This window comes from Halichondria panicea, chromosome 5 (assembly GCF_963675165.1).
Source record: "Halichondria panicea chromosome 5, odHalPani1.1, whole genome shotgun sequence".
Lineage (NCBI taxonomy): Eukaryota > Metazoa > Porifera > Demospongiae > Suberitida > Halichondriidae > Halichondria > Halichondria panicea.
Window position 1 is genome coordinate 5,600,763 of NC_087381.1, and position 25,029 is coordinate 5,625,791.

Consider the following 25,029-nt stretch of genomic DNA (forward strand, 5'->3'; position numbering starts at 1 on the left):
GTCAGCAAGGGACATCTAGATTTACTTAGACCATGAGGCTGAGGCTACAAGCATATAGATACCATCTACACTGCAAGTTATAAGTGGGGGCCCCATATCGCTGGAGGGGCCTCAAAGCGCTAGTGAAATAGGGCCGTGGGGGGGCCCCAAATCGCTAGCGTTTTAGGGCCCGGTGGCCCTGAAATGGGGGGGAGCCCCATATTGCTTCTACACCGGTACTATAGATTACTCTGGGCTACAAACTACAACATTATACATTATATTGTCATTTACAAGAAGATACACAGAAAAATTATTGTAGCTAGATGCTTTGTCTAGTAACATAGTAACAGAACTAGAATGGAAGAGAGAAGCTCTAGAGGAGAATAGTAGGAGCCGCTCTTTTCTTGGGCAGTGTGCTGTACTTTTTTGCTGCAAGGCTGCATGGGGGAGGAGCTGGATGTATGAAAGATACGCCGCAATAAATGCGGGGGCGTAAAATCGCGCGCGGCTCCATTTTTTTTTCTGTACTTTTGAGCACCCTCCTGCTTCAATCTCTAGAAACGCCCCTGCTGTGACTACTTTGATCCACTATATGTGTTGAAACAAGTTTTTGTGGGTCACAACAAAGAAACCTTGGATCTGGTGGACTACGATCTCAATGTAGTTGAGGTGATCTCTATGTTTGGGAGGCATGTCAAGTACACTGTGGAGCTCCCACAAGCAACACAAACACAGGTGCGCTACTAAAATTTAACAATTCAATGAACACTGTTGACGTACTTTCTCTCTAGGTGAATGTAAGGGATGCATTTACTTGTGCTGCTGTCGTTTCTACCTGATCCTGTTCCCGGAGAAGAAGGCCATTATCGTCCCTTTGACGACGTATATGGAACACCAACTACAGAAGAGTTTAGGCCAAGCCTTGTATCTAGAAGTAAGCTATGAACCATACCCTTCTCACCTAGCATACAGCACGTCAAAAATGCTGATATCATGATTCAATGCGAAGAGTGTCAAATGTGGAGGCTAGTTTACAGCAAGTACAAGTTGAAATCTGAAAAGAACCATCCTAAATCAAGCTCTTGAAAACTTCAGTTTTACTTGAGGAGCTATGCTGTCTGATCTGGAGCTTGGTGATGAGCGCCTTGACCGGGAACATGTGTTTGTGAGAGGTGTTAGATGCTATGAGCCTTTAGAGAAGTTATACTACTCTGTCGGAACTTACGAACTAATATGTATTTACTGCTGTTCAAACGAAAACCTGAACCAAAAGCAAGACTGCTACCCACAGTGTACATCTTGTGAACTTCGAGATCCAATAAAAAGAAGAAAATAGCTTTGCGTGTATGTGTGTATGTATGGTATATGTGTATGTATGGTATTGTGTGTATGTATGTATGTGTGCCACTTTTGTGCAATTTTGTGGTTTTAATTGCTTCCGGTGTGGTTATTAATTAACAGGAAAAGGGGTTTTACAGGAAGTGATGTCACAATAATGAATAATGATAACCTCCCTCCCTCACTAGTGGTAAGGTAGCCTCGAGACCAGGCCGATTAAAATACGGCCTGGTCTCTATTGCATGGGTGATAGTGCACATGCGCAAACTGAGTTCCCCAGAATCTGGGGAATTCCTTCACGTTAGTAAACCTTTGTATTAATTATACCGTAAACTACTAGTTTCTTTCCGTATTATTTTTAACAAATACTTGTCTCCTGTGGCTTTATGCCCTCTATTGTGTTGTCAAGAAGGCTTACACACTTGTCTAAAGCCAGAAGAGGCTCTCTACGATGGTCCTATGGTTGCATTTGGAAGCACCAAAGTCAAAGACTTGCCATAGCTGCATAGTCTGTCAGAAACCCTCTCCTGTGAAGCTGTGGCTTATATTCTCTATTGTGTTGTCGAGAAGGTTTGCACACTATTATGAAACCAGAAGAGGCTCACATCTACCTCTACGATGGTCCTATGGTTGCAGTTGGAAGCACAAAGTCAAAGACTTGCCATAGTCTGTCAGAAACCCAGTTCAAAACATCACGACCATCCAACCATCATAGAGGTAGATGAGAGCCTCTTCTGGCTTCGTGTGCAAGCCTTCTCAACACAACACCATAGAGAAGGCCACAGCTAGCTAGCTAGCTAGGCTATAAAAAGCTTCATATAATAGTAGATAGTACATGGGCGTGGACGGCCACGCCTATAATTAATTACACATGCAATAGGTACCAGGCCGTATTTTAATCTGCCTGGATTCGAGGCTAGTGGTAAGGTGATTTCCAAACCAGAAACAAGACATTGATTAACATTGGCCTAAATGTAAGGCCACTCCAAGTGATACTCTGGTTTCTGGTCCACCGCCCGCATCAGATTTTATTCTTGGATTTCTATCTCATTATTGGATTTCTATCCCATTATTTCTACTACGCATGCGCATAATGGTCCATGTGGTACAAAATAGTGTGATAATGATATTCATTTGCAAAATAATGAGATTCATAAGGTGAAATTGATAATGACATAATGAGAAAAGCCGCCCGCCCGCATGCAATTAGAAAAACTTTAGGACCAGAAACCAGAGTGTCACTTGGAGTGGCCTAAAGCCATACTGTAAAGCATCGATTATTATTATTATAATTATTATTATACAACGAACGGAAGTGGATTGAAGGAAGTAGATAGAAAGTTCGATTGAAGGTTTCTAGCCCATCGGATAGCCTTATCTGATAGCTACCCTTAGCCTGCTATGTTAACAAAAGACTCACAGCCTGCAACAGTGTGGATAACAATCGTCTGAACGGGGTGAAAGCTGCCAAGAGCCTATATGGACAGACCACGCCCATTTAACATTAACTTTGGTGAAAGTCTACTATACTACTGCTAAAATAGCTGTACAACAAACCTACGCAGCTCTGTCTCTAGCTAGCTAGCTATATAGCTCTGTGTATGACTTTTAGGATATTTTCTCTGATGAATTCTGTATTATAGGAAATTTACGGGAAAAATATCCAATAATTTGGCGCATGCGCAAGCATGCAGTCGATATAGCATGCAGGCCTTCTTTTCTATGAAGGCCGGTGAAGGAGGCTAGAAATTTACCTGCTATACGGTATTATGCTCCAAGCATAATTATTCTATCAGGCCCATATAATATAATTATAATAATATTATAATACTAGGAGCATGCAGAGCATGTTTGGGGCGAGCGAGCAATTTTGTATTTGTTGTACAGTCATTTGGTACAATGTGGTAATTTTAAGTATTATTGTTTATTTATAAATCGAATGAAATGAACAGTGATTGTGAATAACCGAGTAGTCCATGTAGACGACTTTCCTGTGCCAGCTGTATACCTGTGACAATTATTCTGTCAGAGTGGTGTAGGGTTGTTGTCTTTGACTGTGCATGGTGTAACATGAAGTTGACTTACTAAGAGTGAAACAAATTATATCTATGAGTGAAAGTTCAGCACGAAAGAGCTGGCTGTACAAACTAAGCAAGGAGATATTATCACTTTTTGCTGGACCCAAATTACAAGGCTATAGTATACTGTCAGTGTAAACAATCCTTAAAGCTACTCTGACCTGTTGTAAGCCTGTGTGGCCTCAGAAGTTTCCATCTGAGCTGGTCTGACCTGCCGTAGTGCTGTATTATCTAAAGGTGCCTGTGCAACTTCAAAAGTCTCCATCTGAGCTGCTCTGACCTGTCCTAGTGACTGGCCTCGATCTCTGTTTTGTCCTGTTGAGCTAGCAGGTTTATTATCACAAAAACACAAGACTTGGAAGTGAAACATGGCAAGTAAGCTGCTGTGACCTCCTGCAGGCGTGCCTGTGTGATCTTAGGCTCAGAAGGTCCCCATTTGAGCTGCTCTGACCTGCTGTAGGCGTGCTTGTAGCCTCAAGCGTCTCTGTGTACGTGTCTTGTCTGAGTCTTCGTTCCTGAGTGTAGCTAGCTCTTGTGCCCATGCACAGCCTTCACGTAAAAGTTGGTAAAGGGTCACGAGTACAAAAAACAAATATCGTGCCGGTCCATGACACACACACACACAGACACACAGACAAAAATTAATAGCCTCGTTCCCAGGCCTTACTTTTTCTTGCTGTTGTCACTGTTCATCCATGAAAGACATAGTGAGGCAGCAAAGAAAGAAATGGGCGTACAGTTAAGAAAAAGTAAGGCCTGGTTTGGGAAATCGCGTGATCCACAAGGATTTTTATGAACGTGGGCGATATGTAAGACTGTACTGAGACAACCACCAACCTGTGCTGCAAGTCAGATCAGAGTTAACCAGCGTGGCCAGCTCTGGTGGCAGTAGCTACCTGCTATATGATAATGACGACTAAGCTATTCTTGATCTAGAAAGACACAATAATAGTCTGATAGAATCTGAACACACAATTGCAAATTCAATCTAGACTAGTTACTAGTAGATCATCTAGCTAAGCCTAAGGTATAGCTTGCTATAGTGCTTGCAAACTTCCAGTTCCAAGTCCATGTCCAGCTTGCTGCTTTATTAGTCATAGATTTCTGCGTGGGCAGTCCAACATCTCTAGCTCAGCATGCCCACGCTCATTTTCACCCTTCTACCCTCACGCGACTTCCCGATACAGGCTCTCCTTTTTCCTAACTCTACGTCTATTTCTTTCTTTACTCCTCCAATTAATACCGTATTTTATCTCATTGAACAATTAATACAGTATTTTATCTTATTGAACGGCTGTGAAAGAACAGAAAAAGGAGAGCCTGTGTAGAGGCTAAAAAATTAATTGCAACGTTCATCACTAGGAAGCAGACTGACTAGGAAGGGACTCGATCGCTTCGCTCGCCCCAATAAAGAGTAACTATATCGACAATGACCTAAAGAGTATTTACATGGCTAAACCATAATTCTAGTCTCAAGCAGCTTTACTCTAATAATTCGTGGTGAAATGAATAATGTCATGTACATAATTATAATTATAGTGTTCAAAAAGTAATGGAGAATAGTACAACGGATGATGCAGTGTATAAAAAACAGTCAGTGTTTTTGAACAACAACGTCTGGTCTTGAAGCACCTCTACCTCTCTTGGCCGTGTTTGTCACATGACTTGCAGTTCTTGTCACATGACTTGCGGGAGCTGAGGTACGTCCATTCCTTGCAGGTGGAGGGTCACTGCTCGGGGTAGGAGTGTGTTGAATATGGTCATTATCTTCACATGATGGCAAAACATCTTCCGGAGTATTGTTCTCGTCTCCATGGTTACTTGGTCCATTGCTATGGTTACTGTCATCAGCATCTCGATATCGGAACATTGACATGGCTTCCATATTTAGTGCACACACTCCTCGCATGAACGCTTTCTTCATGTTCTCCTCGTACAAATCTCTCTCTGCTTTGAGCCTCTGTACTTCAACTGAAGACTCCTCCAGTGACCGCCCCAACTGTGGGTGTGTGTGGTGTGTGGTGTGTGTGTGTGTGTGTGTGTGTGTGTGTGTGTGTGTGTGTGTGTGTGTGTGCGTGGATAATAGACATGCACACACTGTAACTGAGACACAAAATACCACAGAGCTACGTTTAACAACGGTCTGCTCAGGCGATTATAGAACGGGAGATTGTGAAGCTGTTGTTGAATGGCTACTAGAATGGATGTGATATAACTATACATTGTATGCAGTCTCTTAAATGTACAACATAGGCACTCAATGTACAATGTAGGACAGTGATGGCAGTAGGTGCATTCAGATGGACTCACAGCCTCCAATTGCTCCTCATAATCTCCACTCAGCTGAACACACACCTCCTCCGCTTTGCTCTGTGACCAAGGATAAGAGTTACTACACACTGTACGCATGAAGCATTACCATAAAATTAATGTAGCTTGATGTATAGTTGAAGCAAGCTAAAACTAAAAGCTTAAAGCAAAAATGTGTGTGTGTGTGTGTGCGTGTGTTTAATAGTGCACTGCTTCTAGAGAGGAGACACTGCACACCCACTCACTTTACAAGCTTTTTCCACTCTTTGTTTCCATCGTGACTGAATGATACCAAACCACGCCTCCCACACACGACCTTTGACCCTCATATTATGATGTTTCTTGGCTAGGACACCAGTGAATGCCTCTCTTCTCTCATCGGAGTGACGCAGCTTCCAAGAGCCAAAGCTTCGCTGGAGTTCCACGCGCTCTTTCTATAGAGAGCAGTACAGTGTGAGAGAGGGAACAAGTGTAGCAATAGATACAGTACAGTACTGAGTGTACATGCAGTGGATGAGGACACTCACAGGGTGTAATACAGGGTGTCATACAGGGGGGGGGGGTATCCTCCCCCTAGCTCCAATTCCCCCCCCCCCCCAAAGTTTGCATTCAGGTACTAGTTGTATGACTGAGTGTCCATAGCTGGTAATTTTACATACTAACAGGGTAATGAAATAACAGTGGACCTTTTTTTTTAGCAAAATGTTCTGGTTACTTTTCTTAGTTCCCCCCTCTATTTCAAAATCCTGTATGACACCCTGACTCATAACCTCTTTATAAAGGAAACTGGTGCTAACATGCACATGCACCTATACACTGTGTAGGAGTAACTATGCACGTACATGTACATGTATTCTAAATTTCCAGCTGACTGAACACACTGACCTGTTTCTGGAGTGCTGCCGTGAGGTTGGCTATGACGTGGTCCTTCCGACCTATTGACTGTTCATACGTAACCAATAGTTCTTTGAACTGTTCCAACTGAGCACGAGCCTCACCAAGCTCATAGGCATGTCTGTGTGTGTGGGAAGGGAGTTTGAAACTAGTCCATTAGAGAAAATGGAACACTAAAATAATGTCTCTTAGAATCGGGTCACTGAACCAATTTAGTCCCAACACAAGCACGATCAACCCCTAAAATCAGAACACCTCAATTTCAGCGTACAAAGGTAATCTAATAATGGCTCTTACACAATGAATTCAAGCAAGAGTATCTTAATGTACTCCTGATTCAAGCAGGAGTATATTAACTGCTACAGTTGGATACTCCTCTTAATGTACTCCTGATCGAGATTTAAGTAATTGGCTAAAGCTAGCTACATGTGTGCTATGAAAAAAATTGGTCAATGTTCACGTACATACAATGTGTACTGCAGACTGTGTGCACAATGTACTAGCTAGAGGCTTACTGTTGCCTCTCCCTCTGGTGATCAGCTTCCCTCCTCTCGAGCAATCTCAGTCGACCCTGCTCAAACTCTGCCTACAATAGGGAGTACATGGGAACATTAAGGTACTGTATTTACTTGATTAAACGCCCGGGCGTTTATTTCATATCGATGTCTGTAAAGGGGGCGTTTAAACGAGATGGGCGCTTATTCGTTATGTCTACTCCAACTCTTGCACAGCAGCAGTTATTATGCTCTTTTTGGCTGCTGCCACAGCTCTCAGCTTAAATCATAGGAGTGGTGTTTCTTCCTCTGTGTTGGTATCTCTCTCTCTCTGCCATCATAAAAAGATCTATTATTCCATACTGCCATGCTTGCAACTGGTTCCATGTGCTAGTTCAGCTCCACCCACAGTTCCATGCCCATACATGGGCGATTATTTAAGATGGGCGTTTATTGATAAAGACAGAGCTTTTACCATGGGTGTTTAATTAAGTAAATACGGTATACAGTAGAACCTCGTTTATCCGTACACCTTTCGAGGCACTAGAGTTTTTCGAGGATTGACCTACATGTTAAGCTCAAAATTTGTTTATTGAAACCTCTCTACTGTAGGGGTGTGGTCACTTAGTTTTCGCAATTCGCAAAAATGTTGTTCCTCAAAAATAACCTGCTACCGTATTACTAGAATGTTTTGTGAGCATCAAACATACATGTATGCGAACTTTGCAACACGCAGAGCAAGCATTGATTACTTTGCAATAATAAAACCTAGACTGGTAATTACACACGATTCTTGTCAGAACGCAATGGTTAGATCGCAAAGAGTTGTGCTGATTTGGCTCATTCACAAATGTTTTCACCCACAAATATTCTAGTAATACAATATATGGTAGCACAGCCTACAATAATTTATGGACTTACATAACGTATAGAGCGTGGCATTACGTATATGCACATGTACGGAGTTCAACAAACACACAACACACTGTGCAAAGGAAAATTACAAAGGCTCTTATAATAAAAAAAACCCAAGCACATCAATCGTTACAGGTACGTAGTTGTGAAAAAGCGCAATTTTTTAAGCTGCTCGAGCAATCAAAGTCATCTATCAAAATCGCTATTGTGAAACAGAGCCCAAATTTTAGTCCAAGGAAGCACACTTACCAGAATGTTTCGTTTGAGGTCCAAACACCATCCATCTAATTGGGACTCTAATCTCACCATCTCCGGGTCTACATCATGTGACCTCATGCCAATCTCGTCATGTGACTCCACTGACTCATCATGTGACTCGCTAGGGACATCGTGTGACTGGTGATGAGTGTCATGTGATCTGTTGGGCTGTGTTATTATTTCATGTTGTACTGTCATGGCTGTGAATGGAGGGGGTAGGCGTGGCTCTGAGGGCTGTTGGAGGTCACTGGGGTCACTAATGTCTGACGCCACCTTGTTCACTGCGTTAAAACATAGAGTCAGAGACTACATGTACAATCATATAAGTATTATAGTTCAGATATATTTTTCACTACCTCTAGAATTTAAAACTTGTTTGGACACCTCTAAATACACTCCTGATACCTTTATTTGACGCTATATCAGGGTGTCATACAGGATTTTGAAGTAGAGGGGGAAATAAGAGAATATTTTGCTAAAAAAATGTCAACTGTTATTTCAATACCCTGTTATAGTATGTAAAATTGCCAGCTATGGACACTCAGTCATACAACTAGTACCTGAATGCAAAAACAGGGGGGGATATCCCCCCTTTCCCCCTGTATAACACCCTGGTCATAAAAACGATTGTTCTTCTTATTTTTGGGAAGTAAAATAGTGATTGGTACTGTACTGGTAATAATAATTTTTGTGATTTGAGCATAAAAACCTCAAAATTATGACACTACCATAATATTATTGAAGCACTAATTCCACTTCTGAGTGGAAGGGTCAAAGATGCAGAATGATTGTCTTGATGTCTCAACAAGCCTTTTTATAAACGCCAGAAAAAATAATTTCAGCCACGGTTGGCACTTCTAAAAAATTATGCTGATGCTGGACGTGGCGCTGTTACATCAATTTATACGACACAGTACAGTACGCCCTAGATTAAAGTGAGGGTTTTACAGTTAAAGTGTCTACCTTGAGGCTGTATCGGTGTATATGGTGACTGTGGTTGAGGGGGCACGATGGATGAGGGATGGTACTGAGATTTAGACATCTTATTAGATTTTAGTCCCTTGTTGGAGAGGTCTACAACCGGCGTTACCACTGCGTAGCGCAGCAAGTCTTCGTATTCTTCCCTTAGGGCCGTAGAGACAGAGCTTCCTCTGCTCTCTGAGCCCAGGTCCAGTGAAGAGAGGCCAGTCTGCTCGCTGTCAGAATCCATCTTTTCCTGATTTTCGAAATTATTGCCCACGTGCAGTAAAACACGGTGACCTTTGACCTTTCCAAGGTTGGAACAATAGTAGTTCAGTGCACTAAAAATTATTTTCACAAAATTAATGTATTGCATGTACAATAAATTATATACATGTACTAATAATTATTTAATAGACACGTTGAGCAATAAAAGCCTACAATAATTATTGTAGATGTTTCATGGAATTAGCAGCTAAAATGAGAGAGTTTTTCTACTCAATATTAATTAATAGTGTCGGAAAACTTTTGTAAAACGGTCGGCTTGTTAGTATCCACCGCGATGTATCTGTAGAAAGAAGGGGAGTGGTTAACATAATATTTTCAATTACTTATTGAGTCATTGAAATTCACTCCATAAATTATAAGTCTATATGTATGCAGTTGGGCCTCCGAATATTTGAGGGGGCAATATCCATTGCAGAGAGGCTGTCAGGGAAGTCGGGTGGTCTTTTACATACGAATGTATTATTTTAACCCTTTACCTGCCATTATTAATCATGAGCTAGGTTCCAATGCATAAACAATACCGTACAAGATATGATGAAGACACGATGAAGATGGACTCCATCACCAGGATGGTGTCATACAGGATTTTGAAGTAGAGGGGGGAAATAAGGCGAAAGGTAACCAGAAAATGTGCACTCAGTCATACAACTAGTACCTGAATGCAAATTTTAAGGGGGGGGGGGTATTCCTCCTTCCCCCTGTATGACACACTAGAGGCAACTTTCAGGCAATTTTGCAAGCAACCATGCATACAACAATACATGTATACCACGACCTTTTATCTAAACAAAAATGGTGGATGACAGTGACGGTGTTAGTTACATGTAGCTCTGTGTACTAGTTGTTACAACACTATAAGCATGCTACACGTGTAATACTCACATTTTCCATTTGTACATGTTCATTTTGACGTTCCCTTCTTCGTTTCTCTCTCAGCTTCTCCGGCCGAGGAAGACAGAAATGAAAGAGCATGACGATAATAAACATGATGATGATCAATGCGATGACGATGATAACAACCGCCCACCTGTAGTGGAGTACGGAAGAAACGGTTTTGAATTTTTGAAAGAAGCATTCTATAACATCAGGAGTACTCCTGGTAACAGCTATAGGAGCTATAGTGACCTCCTGATGATTGAAACTATGTACATTGTAGTGCTCACCACATCGTTGATATCCAGCGAATGATGAGTACAAACTCGGCAGAGTTGAAGATGAGGTTTGTGAGTTGATTGAGGGCACCATCCTCGTTCACTATCATACAGCTGTGTGTGTGGGTGTGTGTGTGTGTGTGCATGTGTGCATGTGTGTGTGTGTGTGTGTGTGTGTGTGTGTGTGTGTGGGGGGGGGGTGTGACTTGTGAAGGATGTTACAATGATTATACTTAGACACGAGTACATGTACATGTAGTACTAAACACATACAATATAGAAAGCAGAAAGTTAATGTTGTTGTGCGAGACAGTGAAAAGCCTTAATTGCAAACCACATAGTTTTGCGACCAGCCAAAGACCGGGTTGTCATACCAGTACAAGTAGTACCGGTCTTTGGGTTCTTATTTTGCAAAAGTTGACAAAGTTGACAAAGTTTGTATAAGTATGTTAATTGCTGCTTGCAAAACATTGTAGCAATAATTATGGCATATATATACATAATTATTCACAGAGATTGATATTTAACTTACGTATTAAAGAAATCGCAGTATCCGGTGAAATTGACACAGGGGAAGCCCACTTGTTTATTAGCGCCCATTCCTCCCGGGAGGGCAGAGGCGAGGCCTTGAATATTTTCTGCCGCTATATCGAGTGTCGAGGTGCAATTAGCACCGGGGAGACGGCAACAGACATGACACGCTTGGTCTGCAGCACTGCACTCACAGTCAGGGAGCCCCAGGGCAACACAGTACGTCCCTGTACAGAACTGTGGACCGAATGAAAATGTTTAATTGTCAAAACAATATAAATTAAACCTGATAATTATTATGATTATATTTTGATCGTTATAAACCAAAGTGAAATGTAGCCACTGAAGAATGAACTCACTCCATTGTCACAGATGGCCTCTCCATTCATACACAGTCGGTAGCTGAGGCCGGTTTCATTGGCACGGGGGTCGGGGGCAGGACATGATGCGTTCATCCCAGTACGCAAGGGGTTAAGGATGAAATAGTCTCACACATTTGTGAACATGAACTAAACTGCATGAGCAGCGAAACTATTTTCCCATCACAGCAAATAGGAAGTGTGCGTGAGGGTCTACATACGTACACATCCACACACCATTATGATATTAATTATTATACGTAACAAAATTATTACTCAGACTCGATCAGGGAAGTGTTTGTAATCAGCCCCTGTTTGATTAATTGGGTAAGTGATTACCCCCTGATTGAGTAAGCCCCTGATTTATTAAATCCCCTGATTGGGTAAGCCCTAAATTGACCTGATTGATTGATCTAGGTGCTATAAAATGAGAGGATATCCACATGTCTGAGAAGCTGCACAGTCTGTTTCCATGGAGCACATCATGTTAGCAGCCGCCTCTATGAACATACACGTGGATGTATTGCAGCAGGGTCCTTGCTGGGGGCTGTGTTTGTGTGTGTGTGTGTGTGTGTGGAGTGTGTGGATGGTGTGTGTGTGTGTGTGTGTGGGGTGTGTGGATGGTGTGTGTGTGTGTGTGGGGTGTGGGTGGTGAAGGTACGTGGATGGTAATACATATACACAAGTGTATGACTACAGAGGAGGTACGACACGCGTGACTCTGCAATAACGTTGAGCGTGGACGTAACCACGCCTCGATTATCCGCCCACGCTCAACGTTATAGAGGCAATTAGCCTAATCGAGGCACGCATGTCGTACCTCCTCTGATATGACTAGTTTTGAGTGTCATTTCTAAAGGTTTCTCTGCAGCAGTACATCATTAGAGGGGCTCTATTATATCCATGTATACGTACCTACAATCAGCGTTCCCATTCAGTAGACAAGAAGTGCCATTACAACACGGGTTGTTGGTACAGATACCGTTACTATCCACTAGGGGACCACAATCACATTGTTCCCCCTCCGCCTCATCCAGGAGATTGTTACCACACAGACTGTCTGCTGGAACAAAGCAACCGTCACCTGTGTGTGGGGGGGGGGAGGAGGATAGGGTGTGTGTGGAGACAGGGTGTGTGTGTGAGGGTGTGTGTCTAACTTGTTGTGTGGAGGCTATCCATGCTGTATAAATGCAGTGCTATGGCAGCCAGGTAAGCAGGCTCAGATGTCACAAACCAACGAACCGACTACTATACCCGTGGCCGCCCACACGCCCCTCGGGTAATAGGTTATAGAGTACCCCACTCACTGGAGCTCTGGCCACGATCTTGAATGACTGTCAACATCTCGCCTCGACTGCGTGGAGAGAACTTATCGTTGTTGGGTTGACTCCCGTCTGAGGAGAAGGCGTCCATTATGTATACACCGTCAGGGTTAGGGGGGTCCGCACGGGGGTCATGCTGTGTGGGTGGTGGAGGTTATATTGGGTGGGGGTCATGCTGTGTGTATATGTGGATATGGTAGGGATAGTCTGTATATACAGGAAACATAAGATTAAGGGGAAGTGTTGGCGTCACTGGACATGGTTGACAATCATGCATACATGTACTCAGGCCTGAATGTGCTGCATGTATATACACAGTAATTATCAAACTTATTAGCACACGCTTACAAAATGTTTTAAGTGCTGCACGCATGCATGCAAACAATTTTCAAGTGCATGATAAGTACAACATGAGATCTAACCACATCTGGTGTGTGTGTTACACGCATAGAAACTGCATGCGTGTAAGTTGCGCACATTAGGCACACATCAAACTGTTCTACATGTACAGTAGCAGTGACTTACACGTATGTCACACACAATCATAGACAGCTGCACATTGGTTGAAAATCCAATGCTCAAATTGAAAAGAAGAGAGAGAAGCGGTAAAAAAAAAAAAATATGAAATATGAAAAGCACTGCAAACAGTTTATCACAGCCAAGCAACAGCAACGACTTAGACCAGCATCTGTAAAAGAGCTTCAAACTATAGCCCAAACGATAATTCTTGAACAAAGTTAGTAATACTGTTATACTGCATTGTCTAGTGTAATTACTATTATGGGTCTGTACGCGTGTTTCCATGGCAGCAACTTTTAATACTAGCATTTCAAATGGCACGTATGCTGCATTTATGTATGTAGAAATATGGGTAGCACGCGTGCCCAATACACGTAATATAGGTGCAACATGAAAGCACGAATCGTAAGTGGCAGCATGCATATACATGTACATGTGTGCTGCACACGTGGGGGAAGCACACACGAGGGAAGCACACACGGGGGAAGCACACGTACAACCATCAAATACGAGCAGCACACAAGCAGGCTACATACATGAGGCACACGTGCAGCACACAAGCAGGCTACATACATGAGGCACACGTGCAGCACACAAGCAGGCTACATACATGAGGCACACGTGCAGCACACAAGCAGGCTACATACATGAGGCACACGTGCAGCACACAAGCAGGCTACATACATGAGGCACACGTGCAGCACATGTACCACAGCTATAACAGTCGCACTTATTCTGCACTTGTCCCACGCTTATGTCAAAATACACCATGCAGCACGCAAGCAAATGCTGAACACATGCCAGATACGTGCAAGATGCATGTGTGCTGCTCATATTGCATTTTTGTAAAGGCATGCATGTACATGTGTTTGTACAGTAGATACTAACTGTACATGTGTTTGTACAGTAGATACTAACTGTACATGTACAGTGAATATGTTACACTCTAAGTAAAATAATACCGAATGGTTTGCGAGTAAGAAACCTTTGGGAATGAGACTTACTATCCTGAAGTAGAAAATTTGACACTTTACAATCTATAATCTGGCAAGGATCGTTCGTGATGTCATACAAGTATCGGGCGATTAACCCTCAAGAGATGGCATAAAATTTGTTTGATGCCATTCTAGTATATAATGTATAATTTGGCGCACACATACGTTTGAGCCAAAATTGTGTCCTGCCTCGTGAGCGAAGGTGAGAGCAGACATGGGGGAAGGGATGCGAGTGTTGTAGTTTAAGATGGTCACAATCCCAGTATTGAGGGTCTGGGCCACACCTCCAGCAAACGTCTGAATGTTCTCACAGATACCACCTAAGCAATGTTTGTGTGTGTGTGTGTGTGTGTGTGTGTGTGTGTGTGTGTGTGTGTGTGTGCATGTGTGCGCGCGTGTGTGTGTGTGTGTGTGTGCGTGTATGTGTGTGTGTGTGTGTGTGTGTGTGTGTGTGTGTGTGTGTGTGTGTGTGTGTGTGTGTGTGTATGTGTGTGTGCGTGTGCATGTGTGCGTGTGTGTGTGTGTGTGTGTGTGTGTGTGTGTGTGTGTGTGTGTGTGTGTGTGCGTGCGCGTGTGCGTGTGTGTGTGGCGATATCATGTTCACAAAATGTTCCTCTAATTAACATTTATTTTAAGAGGTACAAAATACGACTTTTTATTGATTGGTATACGTACATGTACGTGTACCTACCACCACACCCACACACCCGCACACACACACCCACCCACACACACACACCCACACCCACACACACACCCCCACACCCCCACACACACACACCCACCCACACACACACACACACCCACACATACACACCTGCTGCATTGACTCCAGGCTGTGCTGCCACGTACGCCAATCCTACAACACCATCATCGAAATCACGACTAGTGAACCGATAACTCAGACAATACTGTGACCAATCAGCTATCGAGTGCTGGTTGAGAAACGCTTGTACACCAATAAACTGGTTCGCAAAGAAAGTGCCACTAGCAGGAGGAGTATTCTCGACCTCCATACCAAGAATACCAAAATGAATGCCGTCAGCCAACCCGTCACTGTTAAAGTCGGTACTCTCAAATATTCTGCTACCCTGCAAGTGGAGGAGAGGGGGTACATGTATAGGAATAGTACGTTAAGCAAAAGAAATACTCAAATGGGATCGAGGAGCAGTTATCTTTAATTCTCTGCTCAGGCAATATCAACAAATACAAGAGCCTTGCAGAGTAATCTTTGATCGTATTTAAATGCTCAAAGGTACAGCAGTATTCATCCACTGTTTCTATAATACATGCATGTACTACACTCCAGCATGGCAGGTCTCTTGGATGTGTCTACATGTATTGTATATACATATTTATGGTACGTGTATTATTCCTACTGCTACGATAGGATAAAACTACAATTATGTAGTCCCTCCCCACACACCCTCACTCCTCCCACACATACACACACCACATACACCCTCACTCCACCCACGCCCTCACTCCTCCCACACACCACACACACTCACTCATCACTGTTTCCACACACCCTCACTCCTCACACACCCTCACTCATCACACACCCCTCACCGTCAATATAATAGTTGACATCACGCCCAGTGGATTGTCTCCAGCTGTTTGCAAAGCAGTCACAAATTTATTATCAGCAATCGCATACAGCCAACATCTAACCAGAGTGGAATCGAACCCTGCCTGGCGTTTCCGAAGTCTTGCTGACTCAGCACTACGGATGACAGAGTCTTGCAATTGTAGAAGCTCCTTGCGTATGGATTCCTGGGAGGAGCCACAGGATGCCCCGGCAACAGTGGAGAGGTCGAGATCGGAGTGCCGATATATGACACTGTGGTGACTTGCATCTCGAAGATATCTGTGAGAACAGTGATTGAATGCAGTGACTGCTGTACATCATAAACATGTGTTGTATTTGGGAGCACAAATAAAATGAAAACGAGCCTTAACTACATGTAACTAGTACTTTATTTAATTTGGCCCATAAATGTACATTCTGTAAAAATGAAATTGGGTTATGAATTTGTCAAACAACAGTACCGGTTAATAAGCGCACATCTACTAATAGGCGCATACTGGTTAGCAGACACAGCCTTGATAGAAGGCGCATACTGGTTAGCAGACCAACAGCCTTGATAGAAGGCGCATACTGGTTAGCAGACCAACAGCCTTGATAGAAGGCGCATGGTTTTCTGCACAGTTCTCTGCCAAACAACTGGACTCCACACTTCATTATGTTAAGTATCTTTCACTACCAGTAGTTGTGTTACTGCTGTCAGATATGACTATAGACCTCTTGCAGACAAACGATCGAGCTAGCTAATGGAGATTTGCTTCATTGAAACGTCATGGGCGTGATTAATACATGTATCTATAAGTGCATCTAGATAATAGGCGCATAGAGGCCTTCTCTTTTCCCTATAGGCGCATGCGCTTACTAACAGGTATACTTTGTACACATGTACATAATTATGTAGTGCAATGTGTTTCAACACTGATTATAAAGCTAACGTAGTGCCCCACCCTCTTCCTTACCTGCGCGAGGGTTCAATATGGTACATCTCCTCATCGGCAATAATCGTTCCGTCAAACACCTCATGAGCCAGGTTGCCATGGACACGAACAGAAGGGTCATCTGCATTGACATGTATTCAATCATACGGCTTCTATTTACGCAGATTAAGTATTTGTTTTGTTTTGGTGCAATAATCTAATTCTGCCCAAAATTACCACATCACTGTACTGGAGTAAAGTTAACAAATATTTGTGGGGTTAAAAATTGGTTATTTTTATGGGAAAGCTGACCTTGACGAACATTTTACCCACGAAGACCTAGGCCTGGTTGTGCACACGTAACGAATTAAACGAAAATTAATGTTTACTTGCAAAAATCACTACTGTTCAAGTTGAACAAATTTTACCCCCCCATGAATAATAGAGGTCACCCTTCAGTGTGCGTATACCAACAGTGACTGTATAAAAAGAGGTGGGTCTGCTAACACACATGTCCAAACACATGCTATGGAGACTTTTGAGGGCTCATTATAATAACCTGGCTGTATTATAGAGGGTGGGCTGCTAATAGGGTGACCACAATAGACAGTACAGAGCCAGCGATTATAGTGGAGGTCGAGGCTAGTGTGCTGCATGGACTTGCATTAACACACGTTCTACAACTTTGACCATAATCTATGGATACTTTGGGGCCCATTAACATTTGGCTAGAGTGGAAACTGCTCATGGTGGTCACAGACGCTAATACTACGTAAATAGGCCAGTTAATAATTATCACTCGTTCATATAATTATAGATACAGGCACAGGATTGCATGGTGTGTACATGTGTTAAGAGGTATTGAAATTGGAGACAAATTCCAAAGCTATAGAAAGTGTATGACGTTGCACATCGTACAGTAACACAAGATGAGGTATAGTGATCATCAACTTTGTGGAGGGTGTGTTTGTGTTCAGGAAATAAATAAACAGAATTATAAATTATTACTAATATATAGGCAAAGTCTGCTAACACAGGTCCAAACACATGCTAGGGAGAGACTTAGGGGCTCATTAACCTGGCTGTATTAAAGAGGGTGGCCTGTTGACACAGGTCCAAACACATGCTAGGGAGAGACTTAGGGGCTCATTAACCTGGCTGTATTAAAGAGGGTGGCCTGTTGACACAGGTCCAAACACATGCTAGGGAGAGACTTAGGGGCTCATTAACCTGGCTGTATTAGAGAGGGTGGCCTGTTGACACAGGTCCAAACACATGCTAGGGAGAGACTTAGGGGCTCATTAACCTGGCTGTATTAGAGAGGGTGGCCTGTTGACACAGGTCCAAACATGCTAGGGAGAGACTTAGGGGCCCATTAACCTGGCTGTATTAAAGAGGGTGGCCTGCTAACACAGGTCCAAACACATGCTATGGAGAGACTTAGGGGCCCATTAACCTGGCTGTATTAAAGAGGGTGGCCTGCTAACACAGGTCTAAACACATGCTATGGAGAGACTTAGGGGCCCATTAACCTGGCTGTATTAGAGAGGGTGGCCTGTTGACACAGGTCCAAACACATGCTAGGGAGAGACTTAGGGGCCCATTAACCTGGCTGTATTAGAGAGGGTGGCCTGCTAACACAGGTCCAAACACATGCTATGGAGAGACTTAGGGGCCCATTAACCTGGCTGTATTAGAGAGGGTGGCCTGTTGACACAGGTCCAAACACATGCTAGGGAGAGACTTAGGGGCTCATTAACCTGGCTGTATTAGAGAGGGTGGCCTGTTGACACAGGTCCAAACATGCTAGGGAGAGACTTAGGGGCCCATTAACCTGGCTGTATTAAAGAGGGTGGCCTGCTAACACAGGTCCAAACACATGCTATGGAGAGACTTAGGGGCCCATTAACCTGGCTGTATTAAAGAGGGTGGCCTGCTAACACAGGTCTAAACACATGCTATGGAGAGACTTAGGGGCCCATTAACCTGGCTGTATTAGAGAGGGTGGCCTGTTGACACAGGTCCAAACACATGCTAGGGAGAGACTTAGGGGCCCATTAACCTGGCTGTATTAGAGAGGGTGGCCTGCTAACACAGGTCCAAACACATGCTATGGAGAGACTTAGGGGCCCATTAACCTGGCTGTATTAGAGAGGGTGGCCTGTTGACACAGGTCCAAACACATGCTAGGGAGAGACTTAGGGGCCCATTAACCTGGCTGTATTAGAGAGGGTGGCCTGCTAACACAGGTCCAAACACATGCTATGGAGAGACTTAGGAGCCCATTAACCTGGCTGTATTAGAGAGGGTGGCCTGCTAACACAGGTCCAAACACATGCTATGGAGAGACTTAGGGGCCCATTAACCTGGCTGTATTAGAGAGGGTGGCCTGCTAACACAGGTCCAAACACAGCTATGGAGAGACTTAGGAGCCCATTAACCTGGCTGTATTAGAGAGGGTGGCCTGTTTATAGAGTGACATAGAGTGACGTCAAGAGCGTATAAAAAAAGAGAGGGCATGCAACTCCTATATGAGCAGAGTTCAAACGTGGGCGGATGAATGTGCATGACTGTGCATGAAATGAAATTTCTATTTTTAGCACTTTATGCAAATGCACACATTCCTCCGCCCACGTTTGAACTCTGCTAGCTACGTGTACTGATAGTGGAGTTGCATGCCCTCTCTTCCTTTATACACCCTTGGTGACGCATAATGTTGATGTCAGTTAATGGGTCGTGTATTAGCTAACTGCATGCACTGTACATGTACACCACTATCAGTGATTAGACACAATAGACAAGCTTCCTGTTATAGTGCTTCTACAGTGCAATCAAGTTGAAACACCTAAAATAAAAATGGAGAGGGGACTTTTCACGATCATCAGATCATTGTTAGTTACAGGTTGGTTGACTGCTCAAAGTTCAGTCAACCATGACCACTAATTGCATTAGCAGTCCAACCAACCTGTAGCAATTGTGTGATCTGCTAACAGACAACGACAGGTGCATGTGACTGTACAATGCTACTGTAACAGTGTTGGCTTCTATTATATAAACAAGCTGAAACAGAAGTACATGTATTATAATTATGGGGTATTTCAGCATCGCTAATTTGTACACATGATTCATTATTCCTAACAATACCCACCACCTTTACAAGACACTATAATACGACATAATGTATGCCACACAAACATACGTCAGTCATAATAATGCTCAAATTATGTCATGTTCATTATTATCTATTCATGTGAAGCTACATGTATAAATGACAGGGTGTATCATGTACAGAATGTACATAATTATACATGACAGTTTAGTACGCTAACTATGTGTAACTATGGGCCATCATATTTTAAACAACATTCAATAGTCATGTACATGCATAAGCACAGACCATGAATACAGTCAAAGAAGTACTGAATACAATCCGGCAGTTATAATCATGAAGCTAGCTCTGATGACTAATACAAGATTGAGTTACACAAATGCTGTCAGTAACAAGAATCCACACACCAAAGGAAAGAGAACGAGATACACGAGTGTCTGTTATATTAGAGTGTATTTGTCAACACAACACGTTTGGATTGTCAGCAACAGCTGAGCCAAACAAACTATCAAACGGTAGAAAAACAAACACATTCTCAAAGTCTTCTACTGAGACACAACGACTTTAGAAATGGCAAAGCAGACACGTACAGTGCTTGAAGGCAAGCAGCCAATAACCTCCGATTGTATGTACTACATGTCTACAGTGTACTAGTTCTACGCTGAACGTTACTCAGGTCAATTGTGTTAGGTCAATCGTGGTTTGTTGTCAGGCTATTCTCTTTTGCAAGCTAATGCTATTACATGTAGACTGAAAGCAGCTACTAGCTAGTGCATGGTGAGTGATGTACCCAGACTTTCATAAAGGGGTGTGGCTATTTTCAATCATCAATGCAATCTCAATTCAATTAACATAGTGGTCACAAATTTGCCTCTTTTATTATGCCTGAGAGGTGGTTATCGAGGTGGTTAGTACCAACTGATCAGTGAGGGCACAAGCCTCCCTCCCAGCACACGTTGTTGGTAGAGGGCATGTTCACTACCTCTAACAGAAACTTAAAGACCCAAACAAAAAGTATTATAATATTATGCTATTTCAAGAGTTCCGTTAAGCCATTGATAGCTGATCCCCCGAACTCTGAACCCTCATGTCTCTACACTTACTTTGATCAACGCCGCTGTACAGATGGATTTTGGCCAATTGACTGCTTGATTTCTGTCCGTCAATGGTTAGGGTGAAGTTCTTGTGAAAGAAACGGGTCTCAGGTTTCAACAGCAGGTTGAAGTCCCTGAAGAGAATCGTAACATTCAGTATAGGTTAGTGTGAAATGTGTGCAAGTGCTGATGAAGACTAACGATACTTGTCAGCAGTATAATTATGGGATAGTCTAGCGCTGTCTGCAATAATAGTATTAATGTGAATGGAGGTATCAAGTGTTGGATGCTGTTACAGTACACACAAGTGTTGGATGCATGTTACAGTACACACAATTTCCACTCACCTTCCAAAGGCAGTGAACTGTAGTTCTAGAGACCTCTCCCCCAGCATACTGCGTCTCACTCTGTGATGGTTCCATAGCAACGACTCGCTGTCGTAGGTGAGAGGCTCGTAGTGACGAATAAAATGGTTCAGGGCTATAATTATGTGTGTGTGTGTGTGTGTGTTGTGTGTGTGTGGTGTGTGGTGTGTGGGGGTATTGCGATGTTATAGTTGTAAAGCTGTTCTGTGGAATGAGAAGTAAAATCGTGCATTAAAAATCAATCACCTCACCAATCTTATACATGTACCTGAATGTGTATGAGCTAGGGCACTGTGCAGTAGGTGATATAAAGCAAACAACCCTCTCTTCAAGTATCTAGCTACTGTGGCCAACTTAACTATAGGTGATAGTGTATATAATATCAGACTTATCATCCTAGTCTGTCATATTAAACACAGACACAGTACACTGTGAAGTCTCACCCTCTCCTTGGACGATCCCCAGGAGAAGAGCGACGCACAACAGGCTGTATAACTTCATATCATGTAAAACGGCTCTATCCAACATCAGTTCAGTATCTGTACTGTACTGTGAATGTTCAGGATTTTGAGGTGGGGCAACCAGGTCTGATCCTTACGGTGACACACCCCTAAAAGTGAAAAGTCGACCTTTTACCAGGTTGTTTCATTGTGGCGACATTATGCGCATGCTCAGTATCACCTTTTCTTCTCACAACTCGAACTCACACCGGTCAAGGTCAGGAACTCGTGAAGAAGAAGTAAGTATATACAGTAGTAAATGCCGTATGCCCTAAGCATCGATAAGCAATTCACAATGGATATTTACTAGATCTAGTACACACTATTTATTTACAAAGACTAGTCTACAGTAACTGTCTTTTGTGTATACACCAGTGCAGTGTGGTTATCTGAACAATATACATTGCAGTCTGTACAATAATCAAGACAATAAATACCCGTACATTATTATTACAATGACTGGACAATAATTTTCCAGCCCATTGAATGAATGTGTATGTAGACACTTCGAGCAAATGCTTAAATGGCCCGGATTGCAGTAGAGTCAGTAGATATGTACTGATGTGTATACCTGATTTTATGTACAGGAACTCCCCGAAGCAAATCACCCCACTATAGTTACAAAACTGTTAAACCATAAAACAAGAAACATTCCAAGAAAGTGTTATCTGCCCTCACTAACTCAACTATGGCCTCCAATACCAACTCCTCTGCAACCTGTGGTATATGCTCAGAGCTGTACCAAGATCCACGCATGCTCAATTGCCTACACTCATTCTGCAAAAAATGCCTGGAAAAGAGACTCGACGAAGGACCTTCCAAATCGAGCCTAGCCTGCCCCACGTGCAATGAATCCTCCTCTCTGTCTAGTCGTGGTATAGAGTCATTATCAAAAGATCATAGGAAGACTTATGAAGCAGAGGTGGCTGAATTTGAAGGCTTGATCAAAGGTGACAAATCTGTTTTTTGCGATCACTGTGTGAAGGGGCAAGCTGCCTTCTTTTGTTGTAGCTGCTGCGAGTTTCTCTGTGAGAAATGTGCCAACCATCATCGCTCATGGAGGAAGACTAAAAACCACGAGTTAGTTAGCTGTACTAAAGAAGGTGGAAAGGAAAATATATTCAAGAGCGTAGCTCACAAGCCTCTCACCTGCTCAGTGCACTCGAAGGAATCTCTCGACTATTACTGCAACACATGCAACGACCTGCTCTGCATTCGCTGTGTGGTTGGAAAGCACAAAGAACATGCTTACGAAGAAATGGATTCTGTTCGAGAGAAGGAGAAATCCGAGCTTATTTCTTGCCTTGGGAAAACCGAGGCTGCAAAGGACAAGTTGAAGAATTCCATTTTACAAGTGGAAAAGGTCATGCAAGGTGTTCAAGCTAAACACAAGGAAGTCGATCAGAAAATCAATGACATTTTCAACCACCTTCAGCGTAAACTAAAAGCTCGAAAAGATGCACTCTTGGCCAAAAGCGCTGATGTGGCACTCGGCAAGGAGACAGCGCTTACTCTCCAGAGCGAAGAACTCAAGATAATGGAAAATGCTCTTTCTGAAATCTGCTCAAAGTTAGAATCAGTTACGGAAAAGTACACAGCCGTAGAAATGCTATCTGCCAAACAACCGATAACAATTCGTGCTCAACAACTTCTCGACAACTTTGATAAATGCTCTCTTGATCCTTGCAAGCTAGATATAATGCCAGTATCTCTCTCTAGCACTCAACTTGAAAACGAAATCGATGCTTTTGGAGCAGTGTGTGGTGGTTGCATGCCAGGACAAAGTACAATCGATCTAGTGAAGCCAACTGCTGCTGTAGGGAAGGAGAGAAAGTTACTTCTCACTACAAGAGATGAAAATGGAAAACCTTATACTCGTGGGGGTGAACTGGTGAAAGTTTCGCTAGCCCTAATGGGTTCGAATGAAGCAGGTATTTCTGGTGTTGTAGTCGACAAGAAGGATGGTACTTATGGTATTAGCTTCACACCAAACGCAGCTGGTGAACACAAGTTATCCATCACCATTAGCAACGAGCAAATTGAGGAGAGTCCGTTTGCACTCTGTGTTCGACAGCCGAGAGATTACGCTTCGTTGTCTGCTAGTTCTCGTACGTTTTCAGTTTCTAGTTCTTCTGGTGATGTTGCCGTTGATGATGACAACAATGTGTACATTGCTGAACAAGGTTATCACTGCATCTCAGTGTTTAATCAAAATGGTTCCAATGTTCGAACCATAGGAACAGCCGGAGGTAGCGGATCTGCGGACGGTCAGTTTAGTGGCCCACTTGGAATTGCTTTAAAAGGAGATATCATGTATGTAGCTGACACAGATAACAATCGAATAAAAAAGCTTTCTTTGGACGGCAAGTTTATTTCCAAGTTCGGTTCAAGTGGTTCTGGGAATGGCCAGTTGAGCAACCCTCGGGGAATTGCTATTGACAAGAATGGAAGAGTGTTTGTATCAGATTACAGTAATCGGCGTGTTTCCGTGTTCCAATCTGATGGTGAATTCTCTCATCACATTCAAGGCAGCGCTGCTGATGATAGTGCTCTCAGTAACCCATGGGGATTAGCATTTGATAATGACGGGGATCTACATGTTGCTGATTATAGCTCCCACTTGATCAAAGTGTTCACTCCAAAAGGCAATTTTCTTTCCCAGTACGGCAGTGGGATTATCACATCTCCAGCAGGGATCGCTATTGACGATGAAGGATTAATATTTATTGGTGAATTCAACAGCACGAGCAGTCGATTGATTATTCTCAATGCCCAGCACCAGCAAGTTCATACTCTACAGAACTTTAATTATGTCGATGGAGTTTGCACTGACAAATATGGTAATGTCTTTGTGTGCGATTACAAGAACAAAAATGTCATGAAGTACTGACAATAATTATAATTATTCATTGTACGTGTTTGGTCTACAATAAAACATAGTTATTATTGCGTGTACAATGTGTGTACAAATAAAAACATTTGGGGCCAAAATAAATTTATAAAAATGTAATTATACCGATGTTATTAGGGCGACATTTGTGTGGGTCCTCCACAAAAATTAG

The 25,029-nt window shown here is 42.9% G+C and overlaps 3 protein-coding genes and 1 long non-coding RNA gene across 4 annotated transcripts; 1 reads left to right on the forward strand and 3 right to left on the reverse strand.

Moving 5' to 3' along the window:
* Nucleotides 1-1,689: 1,689 nt before the first annotated feature.
* On the reverse strand, nt 1,690-2,233 carry LOC135336156 (uncharacterized). The gene is made up of 2 exons (XR_010394773.1): nt 1,932-2,233; nt 1,690-1,764 (listed from the first exon to the last, which is right to left on the reverse strand). It is a non-coding gene; the product is annotated as an uncharacterized LOC135336156 (long non-coding RNA).
* Nucleotides 2,234-4,892: 2,659 nt separating this feature from the next.
* On the reverse strand, nt 4,893-9,605 carry LOC135335989 (centrosomal protein POC5-like). Its single transcript, XM_064531736.1, has 7 exons — nt 9,233-9,605; nt 8,261-8,550; nt 7,118-7,188; nt 6,594-6,723; nt 5,954-6,142; nt 5,709-5,768; nt 4,893-5,397 (listed from the first exon to the last, which is right to left on the reverse strand). Exons 1-7 carry the CDS (start codon nt 9,603-9,605, stop codon nt 4,993-4,995), a joined length of 1,518 nt encoding a protein of 505 aa, XP_064387806.1. The 3' UTR covers nt 4,893-4,992.
* Nucleotides 9,562-22,073, reverse strand: LOC135335942 (disintegrin and metalloproteinase domain-containing protein 10-like). The gene is made up of 15 exons (XM_064531663.1): nt 21,911-22,073; nt 21,450-21,582; nt 21,112-21,236; nt 16,942-17,041; nt 15,967-16,264; nt 15,212-15,485; nt 14,560-14,714; nt 12,866-13,016; nt 12,474-12,642; nt 11,998-12,105; nt 11,559-11,658; nt 11,201-11,436; nt 10,681-10,782; nt 10,400-10,544; nt 9,562-9,797 (listed from the first exon to the last, which is right to left on the reverse strand). Exons 1-15 carry the CDS (start codon nt 21,993-21,995, stop codon nt 9,777-9,779), a joined length of 2,202 nt encoding a protein of 733 aa, XP_064387733.1. The 5' UTR covers nt 21,996-22,073; the 3' UTR covers nt 9,562-9,776.
* LOC135335943 (E3 ubiquitin-protein ligase TRIM71-like) lies at nt 22,048-24,945 on the forward strand. Its single transcript, XM_064531664.1, has 2 exons — nt 22,048-22,206; nt 22,555-24,945. The coding sequence occupies exon 2, from the start codon at nt 22,656-22,658 to the stop codon at nt 24,855-24,857; it is 2,202 nt and encodes a 733-aa protein (XP_064387734.1). The 5' UTR covers nt 22,048-22,206; nt 22,555-22,655; the 3' UTR covers nt 24,858-24,945.
* Nucleotides 24,946-25,029: the final 84 nt, after the last annotated feature.

Coding starts and splice junctions, on each gene's coding strand:
- LOC135335989 (XM_064531736.1), bottom strand. CDS start 9,605: ATGCAATACATTAATTTTGTGAAAATAATTTTTAGTGCACTGAACTAC. Junction 6,143..6,593: donor CGGCAGCACTCCAGAAACAG/GTCAGTGTGTTC, acceptor TGCTCTCTATAG/AAAGAGCGCGTGGAACTCCA. Junction 5,769..5,953: donor GAGTGGAAAAAGCTTGTAAA/GTGAGTGGGTGT, acceptor CCTTGGTCACAG/AGCAAAGCGGAGGAGGTGTG.
- LOC135335942 (XM_064531663.1), bottom strand. CDS start 21,995: ATGTTGGATAGAGCCGTTTTACATGATATGAAGTTATACAGCCTGTTG. Junction 21,237..21,449: donor CAGTTCACTGCCTTTGGAAG/GTGAGTGGAAAT, acceptor GATTCTCTTCAG/GGACTTCAACCTGCTGTTGA. Junction 10,545..10,680: donor CGCTGGATATCAACGATGTG/GTGAGCACTACA, acceptor ACTCCACTACAG/GTGGGCGGTTGTTATCATCG.
- LOC135335943 (XM_064531664.1), top strand. CDS start 22,656: ATGGCCTCCAATACCAACTCCTCTGCAACCTGTGGTATATGCTCAGAG.